Genomic DNA, 17,662 nt, shown 5'->3' with positions numbered 1-17,662 from the left:
TTGTTCACCCAGCAGTGGTGGCTTTTTGGTGCTAGAGAGGGAACGGTGTACTTAATCCTCAGCTCCTTGCGTGTCTTCTCAGACTTCATAGTTGGCCTTAAGGTTTTGGTCCTCTTTTTCCTCTGGTCAAGGCTCATCACCAGATAGTGCTTATCAAGAACATATGCAGAAATTTCAAAAGGACAAAACCCAAATGCTAGCTATCTGCCCTCTTTTATCATCACTTTGATGAGTCTCTTGTGATTTAGAGCCATCCTCTTCTAGTTACAGAGGAGACACCTTTATAAATGGAGATTTCCTTTATAAGTATATATTCTCTTATAAAAGGATAACTTCTAGTTTGCTTTCAGAGCATCTGAAACTTATGCTAAAGAGGTATATTTTGGGGAGATATATTCTGCTACCCTCCAGTGTTTAGGAAGAATTTGAGGAACTGGTCAATCTCCAGTTTGCAAATAATGATCAAGGTTGGTCAAAATGGGGGGGGGGTGGGCAAGAGCCTTTATTGTGGTTTCCATGGAAGGACGGGGTGAGGCGGGATAGAGGGGTTTAGGATTGGCTATTCAAAATAATTTCAGCAAGCTCTGGGGCAGAGAGGTTGTCCCAGTTGTCTGGTGCCTGCTCCTGGGGTGGCTGGTGTCCTGGGGTGGCTGGTGTCCTGGGGTATGAGCACCCAAGAAAGGATTTGCTGTGGGTGTGAACTCTGGGTTCCTTGGTTTGCATTTGAAAGCATGCTGGGTGGCAAGTTGTTTACTATTACTAGGAATTGGTAATGCTAGGGGTTGGGAGTGGGGCAGTCTCTCCAGAGTCAGCAAGACCCCAGATGTCAAAGCACCAGAATCCCAGCATTTAGTAAAGATGGGATTCCAACCCAGGACTATCTCCAAGACAAGGTTCTTCCTTCCTTCCCTTCTTTCTTTACTTTCTTCTTTCTTTTCTTGTCTTCCCTCCCTCCTCCTTCCCTTCTTTTTCCTATTGTGACTGTACTTTATGCCGTAGGTAGTATCCAGGTGAGAAATGGAGGGAAGAAATAAAATCGAGTCACTATAGTCAAGCTGCTAAATTACTAAAATCAAGTAGGTTGAGGCATGAGTAAATGATTCTTTTAACAGAGGCAGTAAAGTTAGAACAGGGAATAAAGGTCTCAAGCTCTGCCCCTCCCCTTCTCCATTTTAGCTAGAACATCACAGACACAACCTTCACTGACCACTTGTTCCCCTGCTTTCTCCTCCTCAGTTTCTTGTAATTGAGAGGAACGCCCCCCGCCCCGCCCCGCAAATTGATATCTGCAGAGAAGGGACGAGGATGAGGGGCATAGGCAGTCACCCCACCAGTGTCAGAAGCAGAGGACTGCCCTATCTTCTCTCAACCATGTGTAATAAAAACCTTCCACTCATACCCCATCACCCAGCATGTCTCATTTTCCAAGACTGCCTGCTCTTCTCAAGTGCGTACTATGGCTTTAATAAATGTACTGTGCTTTGATAAATCTGTCACACTCATGTTCTTGAATTCTTTCTTGTTCTGTGACAAGGACCTGGGTCAGTGGAGGCCTCCCCTTGTGACAGAAAAGAACCTGTGGTGGGGGCCCAGGTACAGTTATTGAAATAAGCCCCCTCCCCCGAGGTCCCTCTGTCACTGTGGGTTCTTTGCCTGCCACCGTGTGTTAGGAATTATGGCTCTCAATGCCAGAGTTTGGTGAAAAGTGAAGGAACTATTTGTTCCAAGTTAGACAGGTTTAGAGTAATGGTAGAATGTCGCCATTAAAAATCCCAAAGTTCTTTTAAAACACCCACAAACACACATACACAATCCTACCTTCCCCTTGTCCAACCAGGCCAGTCAAGGGTATCCTTTCTCAGGAAAAAGAAATATAAGTCTGCAGCTCATCTGGACTCCCGGTTCCTCCCAATAATCTGTGCTTGGCTGGCACGTCTCCCACCATCCCAGCACCATCAGCCATGTTGCCGCGATCTCTAGTTCTTAATCCAAAACCACGTGGCACCTCCTCATGGCCCACTAGCAAGAGTCCTTTCACCCCTTTTCTTCTGGCATGGTTTCCCATTGTCCTGCATTGTCTCTCCTGCATTCTTTCAAATTGCTAAGAGAGAGCTCTGAATGGCTGCTACCTCTTGCTTTCCTGCTTCCTAAGCCACACGGTCAAGGGGGTATCCTCTCTGTGCCCAGAACCCTGTGGTTAAGATCCAGCACAGCTGCTGCGCCTGGGTATAAATCCCAGACTGGAACCTCCTCTCTAACCCCATTTCTGACTCCTCTCACAACTGGCTACACCAGCGAGCACACTCCCATTTTCAGCCTTTATGGGCTGCCAAGGTAAGTCCTGGTAGGTATGGCCCTGTGGTGTGGAGGGAATCATCTCCAAGCTCTCACACAGGCACTGTAACCAGGGGGACCTGCCTCCCAGTTTTGTCATGGGTCAAAGTTATGTATACCTTCTGGTTCTATTCAGGTTGGAAGACTAGTCTATTATTGATACACAAAATAACCATTTTTGCATAGCAGGTATAAAGCTGGCCTGTAATTATTGATATGCAAAATAACTCTCAATGGCCCTGCTCCATGTGTCCCATCCCCCAACCAGACAGACTTTTGGGGGTGGGGATATTCTATATTCTTGGACATCCCAAGTTCCGGACCCTGTTACAAAACCCCTCTTTGGGGGGAGGCCTGGTGCACCCCATTACACCTTGGCTTCCCTGGGTGCCCCCTGGCATAACTAGCCTGGGAACTTAAACTTTTGAGCTTCCCAGTTAATGGGTGGACATATATTGAACCTTTAGATAACCCTCTGATTACCCCCTGAACTAAGGAAAGAATGTCATGTATCCTGACTACCTGACATCCATCACTCAGACCACCAGTCATCTAGAGGATTTCCATCTCAGGTCAATCCAAATGCTAAGAATGCAGGACTGATTCTTCTCAATGTACCTTTTTGTTACAAGAACTCATAGTCTTTCTTTCTTCTACAAAACACTTTGGGTATTGCCTCACTGTGTATCCCATTTGCAAACCCTAAGACCCTTGAATAAATCTGTCTAACCAAAGGCTCCACTCTTTTTGAGTTCGTTTGGCACAGGATACAAAGGTAGCTGCTGTTTCCAACTATTAAAAGTAAAAACCACAGGCCCAATATAATGTCATTTGTCCTAAAAGCCCACGATACCAAAGTAGATTTAATGTCTGCTTGATGTAATTGCAGTATCAACCTCTCCCAGAAACAATTATCTGGCCTAAAATTTTCTGGTCCAGCAACAGTAAGGTAATCTGTCACAAGGGCCCTCCCCATCCCCCATCCCTTATAGAAAGAAGAGGGAATCTTAATGATAAAATCTCTTCTCATTCTCTTTCCCGAAAGATGTACAGGCCCCAAAATAATCCTGTCTTTTCTTTTGTTAATAGCGCCCCTGTTCCATCCACCATTTTTCCTATAAAACCCTTCCGTTTTATACAACTCCTCAGAGCACCTTTCTAGTTAGCTAGATAAGATACTGCTCTACCCATGGACCACTGTATAAAGCAAATTAGATATTCGAATTTTACTCGTTTGAATTTTGTTTCCCAACACAACATTCCTAAAATAGGAATTACACGAACTAGACTGCATTTATGACTCTTAGTCTCACTTATGCTCAAGTACTAAAAAACAGCTTCTAGATCAACCAATCTCTTCAAGGTCCTTTAATTTGATCACTTTTAAAAGCCTAAGATCCCTGAAGGGATGGAATTCTTCACACCCTATGGGATGGCACAATCTTCTGGGCCAAATACTCGTCTCCCGAGCCTTTACAACCTCGCGCCTCCCATTCCACGTTACTTCAGCGACCCAGGCGCAGGCAATTGTCCTCACGCTATTGCAAGTGGGATCCCAGAAGCAAGGACAGAGAAACGCCCGTTTCTCCGCTGGCTCCCGGACGCTCAAGGTCAGCGTCCCAGGCCGCCACTTTCACCTGGTCCTTCAGCATTACCAGCGCAATCTATCATTCGCTCCTCGCCCGAGCCTCGCCCCACCCAGCGCAGATTCCACAGGAACTAACAAGGGTAACCTCCCACGGAAAGTCCAGGGCCCAGGAAGTGACGTTTGTGCGTGCGTGACGTGAGCTCACGCCGCCGGAGGCGGGGCGTGAGAGAGGGTGGGCCGGTGTGAGGGCGGGCTGTGGACTGGCGGAGCCGGGACTACTGGAACGACGCGGGGAGAGTGGCGGTCTCGACGCCGGAGGTTCCGCGGACGAGGTATGGAACTGACGGACGGGGACCGAGGACAGCGCTGCTCTTGGCTCCGGGCTGTGGGCGGCGCCGACCGGGCGGGGGCTTTTGGTCATTTGTCCGTGCCGTCCACCCGGCCGGGCCGTTCGCTTCGGAGTCCATAGTCCTCCGTCCCACCCCGGGCCCGGCAGCGCAGCCCTGGTTGGTCCCCTTAATCCTCTTAGTGCTGAGCCTACTGGTGTCAGGCTCTTGTCGCCAAGTTGTCCACGGCCCAACCCAACTCCGACAGACAGACGCTTATCATTTCCTGGCCGCCTCCTGCCACTGGTCATCCGCTTGCAGGTTGGCTTCCCTCTGGCCGGCTGCCTCCACACTCTTCGGCCCGCGGAGTCAGAAGGGGCACCTGTAGTGGCGGCGGGTCGTGTCGTGCCCTGGGGCCCTTGGGCATTCGTTTGGATGAAAGCTCGGACCCATTTCGCAGTCCGGCGATGGCAGGGAGCCGGCACTTCACGAGCCCGTGTCGTTCTTGGGGAGGGATACCTCTCGGAGTGGGGGAGTGGTGACTTTTGTGGTGCGGAGACTCGAAGACTGGTCCTATCTAACTTTCGTCCCGTCATTGAGGACCCGTGGTTAGGAGCAGAAGTCCCTGCTTCCAAACTGTCTTGGAGGAGAGCAGAGGTGATGCCCTTTACGGAAGTTTAGGAGCGAGGGAGGGAGGGACAGAGCCGCTTTAGAGAGTAGGTCATAGACAGCCGGTGGTGTCTCAGCGCTGGTGACCAAGCCCGGTGTTTGGGAAGTGTGTCCGTGGGCGCTGGTGGGCTCTGTTGTCCTTGAGATTAGATGTGAAAACTTGCCAGTACGAGTTTACAGCATCACCTGGGGAGCTTGCTCTCGATCTCTTTTTCTTTGAGTTTTGTTTTTTGAGAAGAAAAATAGTTGTACTTTTTTCAGTAAACTCAGAACTTCTTAAAGTCTATTAATTAAAGGAGTTGTGTCAAGAAAGCCTGCCAGAGGTGCAAGATTTCATTACATTGTTAGTTCATTTAATAAATAACGTTAACATTTAAGAGTTACTAGTTCTTATGCGGAATATTAAGAAGTGTTCAGGATCTGAATTTTTACTAACCTTCGAAGCAATCATGTTTCGTCTCTCTAGAAGTTAGCCAACTTAGAAGGGAGGGGAAAAAAGGGGGAGGAAGGGGCACTGGAAGGGAAGAGGGGAGAGAGAGACAGACAGACTGCAAAAATAGTTTGAATACAAGGTGGTAAATAGTGTAAGCTAAGTTAGAGCACCTTAAGTGGCCCCCCTCACCCGAGAGATTGCAGTGTGTGAGGGTGAAGAAAGATATCAGGGAATACCTTTCTGGGAGTATCAGGAAGAATGAGTAACATTCAGACTAAGTGGGGCGGGGAATGTGGGGATGGGGCAACTGGTGGAAAAGAGGCTAATGGCTACTTGGAGGTGGTTTTTGAAAAGTGAAAAAGTGCAGGACAGAGCGTGGTGACAGGTAGGGGCAGAGATTCTGGAGCTTGGCCCTTTATCTGATGATGACAGACCCAGGGAAGGGTTTTAGAGAGTGTTATTGTGTAGTTAAAAAGAAATTTTATGTAGATCTTAACACACAGGCTGCTATGTGGCTGGTGAGGATTGTGCCCAATAGTGTTTGCTGTCCTGTATTTTAATCTTTTCTGCTTGTTAAATGTTTGAGTTAAATTGCATATTCATTTATTCTTTATGTATGAGTGACTTCCCCTGCTAATTTTTAAGCTTCTGTAAACAAGAATTCTATTCTGTGTTCTAAATCCAAGTTGGGCGTTCACAGATGTTTCATGAGTACCTGTTGACTCGATGAGAAGTCATTGATTTCTGATGTTATTGTTCAGTGGGAAAATTACAATCAGTACTTAACTTATTTTAATATCTACATACTGAAGAACTAAGATCCTATTTGATTTACTGTGTCAGTCTCTAGCCAGAGACATAGAATTTCAGTCTTGACAGTGTGAGTTTGATTTTTGGCACATGGGTTTTTATTGGTTGCAGGGTAAACATCTCCGGCAGAGATGACCAATCCCTAAAATGTAGGCAATACCTGCATAATACAATACCTGTCTGTTCTGTGACTCAGAATAGAAATGCTATTAATGGCTTCTTACCCCCTAAATAAAGTTATCACACTAAAAACAAGTTTCACAATAGAGGCTAAACATTTTGAAAGTCTTATTAAATGCTCATTTCTTTCATAAAGCACTGTAGAAATATTGTGTTGTTTCATATGTGTGAATACCTTGATATAATAAACTAGACTTATTGAATAAACAGGAATAAACACTTAATATTATGTAACTCATATTTTATCTGCATGGTATTTGGGTAAGGCTAACATGCTTTCAGGAAAGGCTGTGCATTTATGGTGCTGCTTTCAGATTACCCAGTGAGACTCCTGCTTTTGACAAAGTTTCTATCTGGCCAGAAAGTGTCATTTTTTTTTCATATAATGAACATTTTTTTCATGTTTCTGTTAGCTGAAGAACTGTAATTATAGTCAATTAATTAGATATATATGAAGTTAAAAGCCAGAAGCTTTGATCCAAATGACAAGTGTGAGTTCATGAATGTGCAAATTTTTTATACGCTAAGAGAGTCCTAAGCTGTTTATTTTCCTTGCGTGACAGCAAGGAGATTGCTGACATGTCTGAATCGGGCATGTAGGAAGAGCCTTTAGGGCCCTAAATTCTGTGCTGCCTCACATTCAGGAGCGGTTGGCAGCACTCTCAGTGCTCGGCACAGGGCAACTCAGAAGGAGTTGTACAAAAATCTTACGAATCATTTTTGAAGCAAGTCTAGTAAGTTTGCATTCAGAATAAATAATCAACTATAGTACATTTACAGTGATTTGTTCTGTACTTTAAATTAGAAAAATGAGTTTAGGGGATTTTTACACAAGGATATATTTATAATATTCCGTGTGCCTCAACGTTAAAAATACACATACATAATGAAAGTGTTTTATTTTTGTATTTCCTTTGTTGTTAGAATTTGCTAATTTTAGGTATAATATTTGGTAAAGGATTTTTTCTTTTGAAGCACAAAAATAATGCCTTTAGAAATTGAACTTATAAAATGTTTGTTAATGGATGAAAATATTTTATTGTACTATAATGTTTTTTAACTGGAGCATATCATTTACTTATATCATAGCTTGTTCCAGAAAGGATTCATAACAACTTATAAAGATACATGTGGCATATTGTTGGTAACATACAGAAATAAGGGTTGGCTACTTCAGGACTGAGGGAGAAAGCTTAAGATGGAAACAGGAAAAAGCCCTGTACACAAAGTATGTGGACTGAAGTCATAAGTATTTGTTGGAGGATCACAGATTTGACTCTGCTTTTTAGTAGCCAGTTCAGAGAGAAGTACAGGGTAAGACAAAGGTTGGTTTACAGTTGTGAGGATGCAAAACACAGAGTTTATTGTATTATTATTTGCTAATTATTGTATTATTTTCTGTACGAACAACTGTAAACCTGTTTTTGCCCCACCGTGTATAATCAGTTATGGTTCAGTGACCATAAGAGAAAACACTAATTTCTTCCTTAGGATTCCCAAAGACTCCTTGTATTGAGAAACTCAAATACATCCTTAAGGAGATACACCATGCATTTCAAAGGACTGTGTTGTGTTTTACGTTGTTTTCCAGTAAAATTCTTCATTGTCTTCTTGTGTAGGTTGATGACATAATATCAAAACATAATTCAGTAAAGGCAGTTCCTTCCAATGCTGGCAAAATAATGTGGTCTAAGTGCTTAGAACTCTAGACTGATTTACCGGTAATGTAAGGACCTGTTTTAGATTATCTAGATAAGTAGGTGGGGATTGCACATTCTTCCCGTTACCTTCCATAAATATCTTGTTTCTCAGTGGAGCTTTTGTTAAGAATTTATCATTGGTGGGATTTGAGTTTGTGCTTCCTGACAAGTTTTTTGAGTATATCTACTTTTTATATTATTGGTTAATCGTAGAGCCGTATTTTTAGCAGGCATGCTTATCAAGTTGGTGGGGGTGGGGAGGGGTATGAAGATGGAGGAATCTGACAAGGACAAATGTTTAAATTAAATGAAAGTCACTTAACCTCCCCACAGAGATGGACTAAGGGGAATACTAAACTGCAGACCTAAGATTCACTCCTGGAAGTATGTTTGGGGTGTTAGCTTGGCACAGACAGCATTGGCTTGAAAAGTCCAGGCATGTAATTTATTTTTAAGAAGGTAACAGCACTGGCCGGGTGGCTTGTTTGATTAGAGCGTCGTCCCGGATATGCCAATGTTGTGGGTTGCATCCGGGGTCAGGGCACATGTAAGAGTTATCCAATGAATGCATAAATAAGTGGAACAACAAATCGATGTCTCTCTCTCTCACACACACACACATACTCAACCTCTCTCTCAAAAAGTCTATAAAAAAAAAAAAAGAAGGAAACAGATCCGCTTATCTTAGATTGAATGCCTAGTAAACTAAATTAATATATCTGTATTTTGCCTAGGCTAAAAAGTTGCCCTTTTCAGTAATAGTAGTTCAGATTTATCAAGTGCTATTGTGGGCCAGGCACTGTGCTAATAATAAGCTCTTGACATTGCATTATCCTGCTATCATCTCTCCTCTCCCCTTAAAAGAAAAATAAAAACAAATGTCATTCATAGCAGTAACTTGTTCAAGGTCACACAGAAGGTGATAGAGATTTGAACTCAGGTAGTCTGACCCGACTCAGTGTTTGTACCTGACTTTATACTCCCTGAGGTGGACTAGACTTCGCCTTCAAGATGGGACTGGACTCATACAGTTAACAGAAGGAAACACATCGGCAAGTATCAGAACTCACCATTACAAAAGGGCCTTGAATGGTTACGATCTTTCCATTCAGAAGATGGGCTGGGAGCTACAAGTTCAGGGTATTTGGCTATGGTTTGTAAGGCTGGAGAAAAATATACATATCGTATGCCTATTCTAGGCATCCATCAGGACTGGAGAAGTGGGAATATTTTTTTTATGTATTTGTACCTAAAATGCATATATTTTTTTCTTTCCATTTGCTATAAATTTGTCTCATGAGATTAGGAAATCCACAATGGTATTTATAGTGTGCCATTCTGGAAAAAGAGGTTTGTATTTATATATCACAGTAAAATTTTACCTGGTGATCTCACTGCTATGATGTGGGATGAATTTGGGTTATACTTTTTAAAAAATATTTATTTATTTTTAGACAGAGGGGAAGGGAAGGAGAAAGAGAGGGAAAGAACCATCAATGTGTAGTTTCCCCTCACGCCACCCCCACTGGGGACCTGGCCCACAAACCAGGCATGTGCCCTTGACTGGGGATTGAACTGGTAACCCTTTGGTTCACAGGCCTGTGCTCAATCCACTGAGCCACACCAGCCAGGGTGGTTATACTTTTGTAGTGATATCGCTGGGTATTTGTGTCTCATTCTGTTTTTTATCAGGAATTTTATTGCATTACAGTTGTACAAATAAGTAAACCATTATTTATTGTGAGTTTTCCTATGAAACTATTCTAGGTAATTCCAAACAATTTGATTGTGAAGTATTAGAGTTTCTGTGGAGAGTAGAGAACACCCTTATTCATCTTTAATCGGTAAACAATGAGTAGAGCTGTCCTTGCCTAAATATAGTTATGCAACACGGTGGCTCCTAATTGCATTTCCATACAGCTTTTGACATTGTTTTTTAAATGTGTTCCTGAAAAATGAGTTGGGCTAGTGACCAAAGTTTTGAGTAGGATATTGTTAAGAATGTACAAGTTAAAAATTATGAAAGCAAAATAAAAACTGTTGGTTGATGGAATAGAATGTCTAAAGTCCATTATAATTAGTGTCTCAGGAAGTGATAGGCTTGGTTTCTATTTAGCGGATTAAATTCTTTTTATTTGTATAATTTTATTAGCCATTGCAGTTAGGATTGTAGTGCGGTTAGTGTGTAGATTCTGTTTGTGTAGGGTTTCAAATGTTACATAGTTATGAATGGACACATCTTAAATATCATCGCTGAGAAATAATCAGGTGGCAGTGTTTTCATACTTATGTGCTAACTGCTGATGCTTCTGCAGAACATCATTATATGTTATCTGCTCCAGGAAATAGAATGGCTGATGATAGAGACTATACTGAAATTTAGTGTTTAAGTCCTCTGAATATCGGCTGTATTAAGAAGACACAGCCTTCTCCCAAGGGCCTACTTTCGTTCTTGTACATGTTTGGGAACAAATTACAGATAGAAGTTTTTTGTTCCCTGTTAAGAAGTTGTAGGCTGTTTCCTTAAAGAATTTTTGCCTTTTCAGTACTTTGGTCTGTTAACTGAATAAATGTATCACATATATTTATGTAAAGAATCCCAACTTTTTTCCTTATTTATATAAAAATAAAATAGTGCTTGCGAAATAAGTTGATTCAATTGAATTTTACAGTTCTTAGATTCTGACCGAAAAATTGAGCAGGCAATCGGATTTTCTACTGCTACCTTCATTGGGCCCGCAAGAGTGTATAAGGGACAAAAGTGAAAGAAACCTGTCTGTGCAGGTACTTTGTCAGTGTTCTGAATAAACCCTTCAGTACATTTAGAAAGCATCTGTTGAGTATTCTCACTCTGTTCCTGGCACTGTGCTTGTGGCTATCAACATGGAGTGGACACGTAAGCAAGTATTTATGAGAAATAATCACAGGGCATTATTTTCATACCTGTGTGCTAACTGCTGTAAGTAAGTAGAATGTAAGCATTTTAATAGCTGTATTTATAAAATGCTGTAGGAGTCAGAGAGAGAATTATTCTGTCAGTGGGAAAGGGGAATTAGATGTTATTTGAACAAGGTGGGATTTGAAGGTAGACAAACACAAGGGTATTCTAGGCTTATTCATAAATTAGTCAACCGTGTAAGTAAATTATTATCCAGAGCAGGTTGCTTTGGAGAATCAAAGAGGCTCCAGAGCAATAAGGCTTATGCCAGGACTGTTCTTACTAACTGGGATGTATGGTTACCCTACGGGTGAAGAGCAGGCGGTGCTGTGAACCCACAGTTCTTTTTGAGCTTGTGGAAAACTCATATAGAGTTTACAGCAATTCTTATTGGATGGTTTATTGTATTATACTGTGGTAATCTGTTACAGGGATGCTGTAACAGATTACCACAGTCTGGGCGGTTTAAAACAACAGAAATTTATTCTCTCACAGTGCTGGAGGCTACAAGTCTGAAATCAAGGTGTCAGCAGAGCAGTACTCTCTCTGAAGCCTCTAGGGAAGGTGATTGCAGCTGTCCTTGGAGTTCCTTGGCTTGCAGCTGCATCACACGCCCCCTGTGTGTGTCTCTCTTGGGCCTTGTCCCAGGCAATCCCAGTTATTGGATTTAGGGCCCCACCCCCCCAACTTAGTATGACCTCATTTTAAATCCTTACATCTGCAAAGATCCTGTTTCCAAATCAGGTCACATTCACAGTATTGGGGTGCAGTCTATCCTTTGGGAAGGACACAATTCAGCCTACAACAGATGGGATGGTTTTAGCAGCTTTTGAAAATTTCTACAGTTTAATTGAATTCAAGTTTTGTCACAAGGAACTTCTCAAAAGCTTAAAACATAATACAAATATTTATTTGAGCTTTCTAACAAATCTGAATGTTAACTGTATTTCCAGCCCAGGCCATTGCTTTTTCTTTTCCCTGTCTCAGAGACGTATCACTTGGCCCAGCCACAGCAACTGGCTAAGGGTAAAATAGCTGCAGCTAAAAACTAAGGTGTGACTTTGAAAAAAACAACTTTAATTGTTGAAGCCACTTTGTGTATTACAGTTTTTGTTATTTGAAGTGGAGTTACAAGATAATTTTTGGTCAGTTACTTATCAAATAAATCTGCCTTTTGGGGAATTGGCAATGATTTTGTGGGAGAGTGGAGCATGGTTGAAGTAGACTTATGCAGCCAGGTTTCTTTGCATGTAATTTTGAGTTATTAGCCTGGAGACTGGCATGTCAGATTAGAGTTATGATTTTATTTAACTTGAAGAGGGTGTGAGTTAGTATAATAGAAGATTGTTGTTTAGAACTCATTCCTTAAGAATGCTGCCCTGCTGGCTCTGCTCATTCCAGCAGCATAAACTCCACATTCTGTGCCAGGGGTCTGATTATCATTTGCAATTATTTGGGCAGCCTAGTGTTTGGATACTTTGTTTTGTTATATTTAACATTGGAACTCTGCCATTGATTCTCTGTGTGATATTCATATTCATTTTGGAAGCAATGTATTAAATGATACGAAATTTGGTGAAATTCAGGTACAGATTTGAAACACTAAGTCTTTGATTCAGACTATGGGTCTTTATTACATAAAGTCAAGGACTAAAAGATAACATAAAAAGAGCACCTATAAAAAGAAAAAGAAGATGACATAGAAAAATGAGCAGAGAATATGACAGTTAAATTCCTCAAGGAAGATACAATAGTGGCCAATAAATATCTGTAAAGATGGTTAACCTTTTTAAAGAAATGCATATTAAAACAAGAAGTGAGTTATTGTTTTACTTATTATTTTTGCCTTTGAAATTGGCAAACATTAAAGGTTAATAATGCATTGTTTATGAGTTTGTGGGAAAGTAGATTCACGCACTGTAGGTGGGAATGTAAGTAGGTACAGTCTTTTTGTGAGGCCAGTTTGGTAGTATATATCAAGATTTAAAATGCACAAACCCTTTGACGTTCCATTTCTGTTTCTAGGAACCTGTTCCCATTTCGTGAATGAATGGTCTGCTCGTATCCTTATCCTGCATTCAGAGATTTATAAATCCTTTCTAAGTATGATAAAATACTTCATTGTCCTATTTACTGATGCCTAGTTTGGTTCTCAGTGGGGCTTTTAAAAAACTAGATAGAAGTTTCAATTTATATGTTGAAATCTGTTTCCATTTTGATTTCTCCTGTAGCTTGTAAGCTTAGATAGCCCTCTCCTCTTTAGAAGTTTCATAAATACTTGATTTTAGTTCTTTCTCTTTTGTCATTTGTCCTGAAAAACTTTGTTTGAGATAATTTTAGGACTGTAATTAATTTTAGGACTGCCAGATTGCTGACCAGTTATTACATCCTGTTTCTTGAAAATTCTTCCCTTTTCCCGCTTCCTCTAATATTAAATTATTTCATATATTAGCATTTATTTTTGGGTCGGTTTGTTCTGGGTGATTTGCCAGTTTTGTTGTTAACTTCACAGTACTTTACTACAGTAGTCTGAAGAAAATTTAAATCAGTATGTTAAATTAACTTAGAAATTTTAAAAACCTTGCCTGTTTATTATTGCTGATGAACTGTGGCATAATTTTGTCAAGTTCAATGAAGTCTTTTGTATTTTTGTTGTCATTTGCAGTAAACATAAATTTTGAAATATTTGCCATTTTGATAATATTTAATTTTCTAATCCTGTGTCCTAATATATGCCTTACCAACTATTCAGACCTTCTTTATATTTCAATATTTTTGTGTAGCTCACATAATTTTTTTATTAAGATATTTTCTAGGTGTTTTAAAATTCTGATACTATTGTGAATGAGATCTCTCTTTGTATTTCCTAACTTGTTAGGCTATCATAAGAGTTCTGTAAATGCATGTAAACATATTTTGCTTGTTTTATATAAACTATCCTTTTATAAATTCTTTTGTGAAACTTTATAATTATAAATTAATAATTTTAAAATAAATTATTTTGTGAAACTTTAAAGTTACTCATTGTTTGTAGTGATTTAATTTCTTCTTTGGCATATAGAGTTAGTTGTATCCTTCATACTAGACAGTAAGTGCCATGGGGAGTGGAACTGGTTTTACTTATATTTATATCCCAAGTGCCCCTTGTATAGTGTAAATCAGTGTATAAATATTTGCTGAATAGATGAAGAGTGATGAGTAGGGAAAGCACTGCAAGAATGTAATGACTTCTCAGGGCAATGTTTTAATTTTCTTTCTCTTTTATTATGTATTTGTATAGGTCAGATGTTTTTAGAATAAACATTTTACTTTTTATAATTGGAAAAAAGCAAATTTAAGGAAAAAGGTTTTCCTTTGTTTTCTTTTTGTTTTTGCTGGGGGACCTGGTGTGGGACAGTGACTCCTCGCTCGGGAGACATTCCTCCCCAGAAGTTTTAATTCTTAACTGAGGTCAAAGGATAGTTACTTTGGTCAGTTGATTGGATGTTTCCTGTGAATCCCATGTAAGTTACCCAGAGGAATGATCTGTGATGACATGACATTGAACTGAAGAATAGAAAGGAAGCAGGACTCTAACAAGGAAGATAATAGGAAGCTACTTAAATTCACAAGATTTTTTCCTTTTTTTTTTCTTTTTGATGAGACAAATCTGGTTTACATGCAGAGCCTTACAGAAGAACACACACGTAAAACTCTAGGCTTTGTATTCCTCTGGCCCTTTTTAGTGAACTTCAACCCAGATTAAATCCTAGGCCTGGCACAGAATTCACAGGAATCTCAACTGTCTCAGCAGTAGAGATCGGGGTTTTTTACTCTGTCCTCCCTAATGTGAGTGGGCTAATTGAATTATGCATTCCCTGTGCCCAGGTTGCTCAGTAAAAGCCTACTTGGAATGCGGTGCTCAAAGGGGAACTGGGTGTGGCTCCTCTGATCTTTCTTGCCACAGTGGTTACAGGAGCTTGCCTCTGGATTGTGACCTCACTGAATAGGGATAGGTCTTTTCTGCCTAGAAAAGACAGAATTGAGTTTCAGTGTTGATTTCCCCTGATTCTTCCTAACTGAAAAGTACATGCTGTCTGTAAAGCTCTGATGCCTGACTGGCTGTGCTGACTGTACCTGCTTTGCCCACTGAGACACAGCCGTCCTCACTACTACACAGCCTTTCTCGTCATGGCCTGCGCTTTCGGTGGTTCCCTTGCTTGCTCTGTTTTCCATATGTAGAAATGATGTAAGTTATATGTTTAATGGTCTGGTACACACTGGTTCAGTCATAGGTGTTTTTATGTTAAATACAGTTTTAAGTGGAATTTGGAAAAAACTAATTTGAAATTACAGATTAATAGGAAGTTGCAAAGACAATACAGAGAGGTACTGTGGATGCGTCATTCAGTGTCCCCCAGTGGTTACATCTTACATAACCAAGAATTTGACACCTATACAATGTGTGTGTATGGTTCCATGTCATTTCATCACATACGTAGATTCCTGTAACCACTGAGATAGTCAAGATCCAGAACCATTCTATTATTAGTAGGATCCCCCTCATGCTGCCCCTTTGTAATCACACTCTGTGTCAGTAGGCCCCAAGACTGCCCCAGGCTTGCTACTTTGCTAGAAGTACTCTTGGCAATATTTTATTACAGCAAAATGATACAAAAGCAGGATGAATAAAGGAAAATGGTGTAGTTAGCAGAGTTTGGAGGATAACAGGTGTGAACTTCCAGGAGTCTTTTCAGACCAATGAAGTTGCACAGGGTGCATTTAATCCTCCAGCAACAAACTGTAGTAGCATGTGTGATGTGTTTTTTCTGTTAGGGAAGCTGACTTAAACCTAGGATTCCAGGGTTTTTATTGGAGGCTGGTCACATAGGCACAAGTGCCTTCGTGATGGACTATAGTTGCTATTACTTCAGGCCCCAGAAGGAAAGCATTACACTGTTTATACAGACTATCTAGGCAAGTTGGTACAGTGTAGTTTAAGGCCTCACGCAAGTAAAACACCCTTATCAGTTAGTATATAAGGACACTTCAAGGCCTCAGTTCCCTGGAGCTGGCCAAGAGCCAGTCACTCAGCTTGCCCTTCTGAGAATATATACATGATTCATGTAACTCAGGTCTGCTTAGCTAACTCTTTACTGCACACCTTTCCTTATTCTCTCTTGTTAGAAACAGATAGGATGTGGAGAAACAGTGCTGGGCCCAGGGTAGAGGTGAGGGTTGGGTAGCTTGGGGTAGGTACTACTTTTATTTTTTATATATTAGGTAAAGCTACCCCATCTCCCAGGCTTGAGAGAGTGGCTTAATGTAGCAGGTTTCCTGTAATGTCTACTGGCACAGCCTCCTCTTTTACCCAAGCCGGGTACCTAAGGTGTACCCATTGTGTAGGCTGAGTACACCCTCCTGTTGTAGTTGAGCCTTGATTGCTGTTGGCATGTTCAAGGTCAGCCACTGCCTTTATTCTGTCCAGGTTCACTCAGCAGTAGTTACAGAGCAATCTGCAGATGGCTGCTACTTGTGTTGGGCTTGGAGGTGCCCAGGAGAGGCCAACCTGTGATCCAAGGCTGGCTGGTGCTAGTCCTGGGCCTGGGGCAACTTAGTGAGAGATTTGGGGATTGCTGAAGCCAGGTCCTGCTTGTTTGAGAAAATTTAAGAAAGGCTGAAGCATGGGCCAAGACAAGCCATTCAGATGGAAAAGCCACTGGAAACAGCTTGGGTAGGCCTGAAAGTTGGGTGTGGTAGGGCCTCAGGGAATCATCAGGATGGGCAAACAGTATGAGCCTGGTTGATGATGTCTTAGATACTGTGTTTGCCTGCCAGCTTTGTGACTCTGTTGGGGGAGGACTCAGAAAAGGAACAGTGGCCTCTGACAGCACCTCTGTCTGGGAGAAAGCTGGCGCCCCAGCTCTTACTCTGATGCTGGACAATTCATTTCCTCCCTGTTTGTCTCTGACGCCTTCCCATTTGCTGCCCTGGCACTGAATCTCAGGGGGAGTGAGTCTGAGTAAGTCTGTGCTCAGGCCCTTTGAATAAAATTGCTTAGGAGTCTGGCAGTTTCTGCCATCCACAGTCTCAGTCCCTGCTGGTTTTTACAGCCAAAAGTTAGGGAGTCTTCTCCTCCTGGCAGTGGAACCCTGGCCTGAGTCGTAGTGTGGGGCTGGGACCCCTCAATCCTGAGATATCCCTCCCAATTTTTATCTGCTGCATGCGGGTGTGGAACCAGCCCATTTACATTCTCCACCCCCCCCCCCCCCCCCCCCGCCCTTCAAGGTTAGGTACTGCTTTACATAGAGTGGCCAGGGAAGGCCTTTCTGATAGTGTGATGTGAAAACTGAGGCCTAAATGATGAGAGAGAAATCACCTGAACAGCTAAGAAATCATATGAACAGCTAAGGGTACAGCATTCTAGGCATTAAAACACCTGTGCGAAGGCCAGAGAAATGTAACAGAGGCCTGTAACAGTTTTCTGTTGTGGTAACAAATTACTACCAACTTAGCAGCTTTACACAACACCCATTTATTATCTTGAAGTCCTGTAAGAACTCCAGCTCAGCTGGGTACTGTGTTAAGGATATCAAGAGGTCAAAGGTAAGGGATTCACCAGCCTGGGCTCTTATCCGTAGACTGTGGGGAGAATCTGCTTCCAGACATACTCACTTTGGCAGAATTGAGTTCCAAGTAGATACA

General features: G+C 41.6%; 1 protein-coding gene across 8 annotated transcripts in view; it reads left to right on the top strand.

The window, feature by feature from the left end:
* Positions 1 to 17,662, top strand: part of LOC114491624 (BTB/POZ domain-containing protein KCTD7) — a 94,306-nt gene that overhangs the window by 21,213 nt on the left and 55,431 nt on the right. Inside the window, exon 5 of one of the 8 annotated variants that reach the window (XM_036020860.1) lies at positions 1,237 to 1,489. The exons of 4 other annotated variants lie outside the window; for them this stretch is intronic. In XM_036020860.1, the coding sequence (XP_035876753.1) occupies positions 1,237 to 1,246 (10 nt within the window). In that variant the 3' untranslated portion in view covers positions 1,247 to 1,489. Of the gene's footprint in view, positions 1 to 1,236; positions 1,490 to 4,135; positions 4,255 to 4,356; positions 4,906 to 17,662 lie in introns of those variants that run through there. 3 more of the 8 variants (XM_028505741.2, XM_028505732.2, XM_036020857.1) reach the window with 3 other exon arrangements.

The sequence above is a fragment of the Phyllostomus discolor genome, chromosome 3 (assembly GCF_004126475.2).
Source record: "Phyllostomus discolor isolate MPI-MPIP mPhyDis1 chromosome 3, mPhyDis1.pri.v3, whole genome shotgun sequence".
Taxonomy (NCBI): domain Eukaryota; kingdom Metazoa; phylum Chordata; class Mammalia; order Chiroptera; family Phyllostomidae; genus Phyllostomus; species Phyllostomus discolor.
The sequence above is the reverse complement of the archived record's forward strand: the minus strand, read 5'-3'. Positions and strand labels throughout refer to the sequence as shown.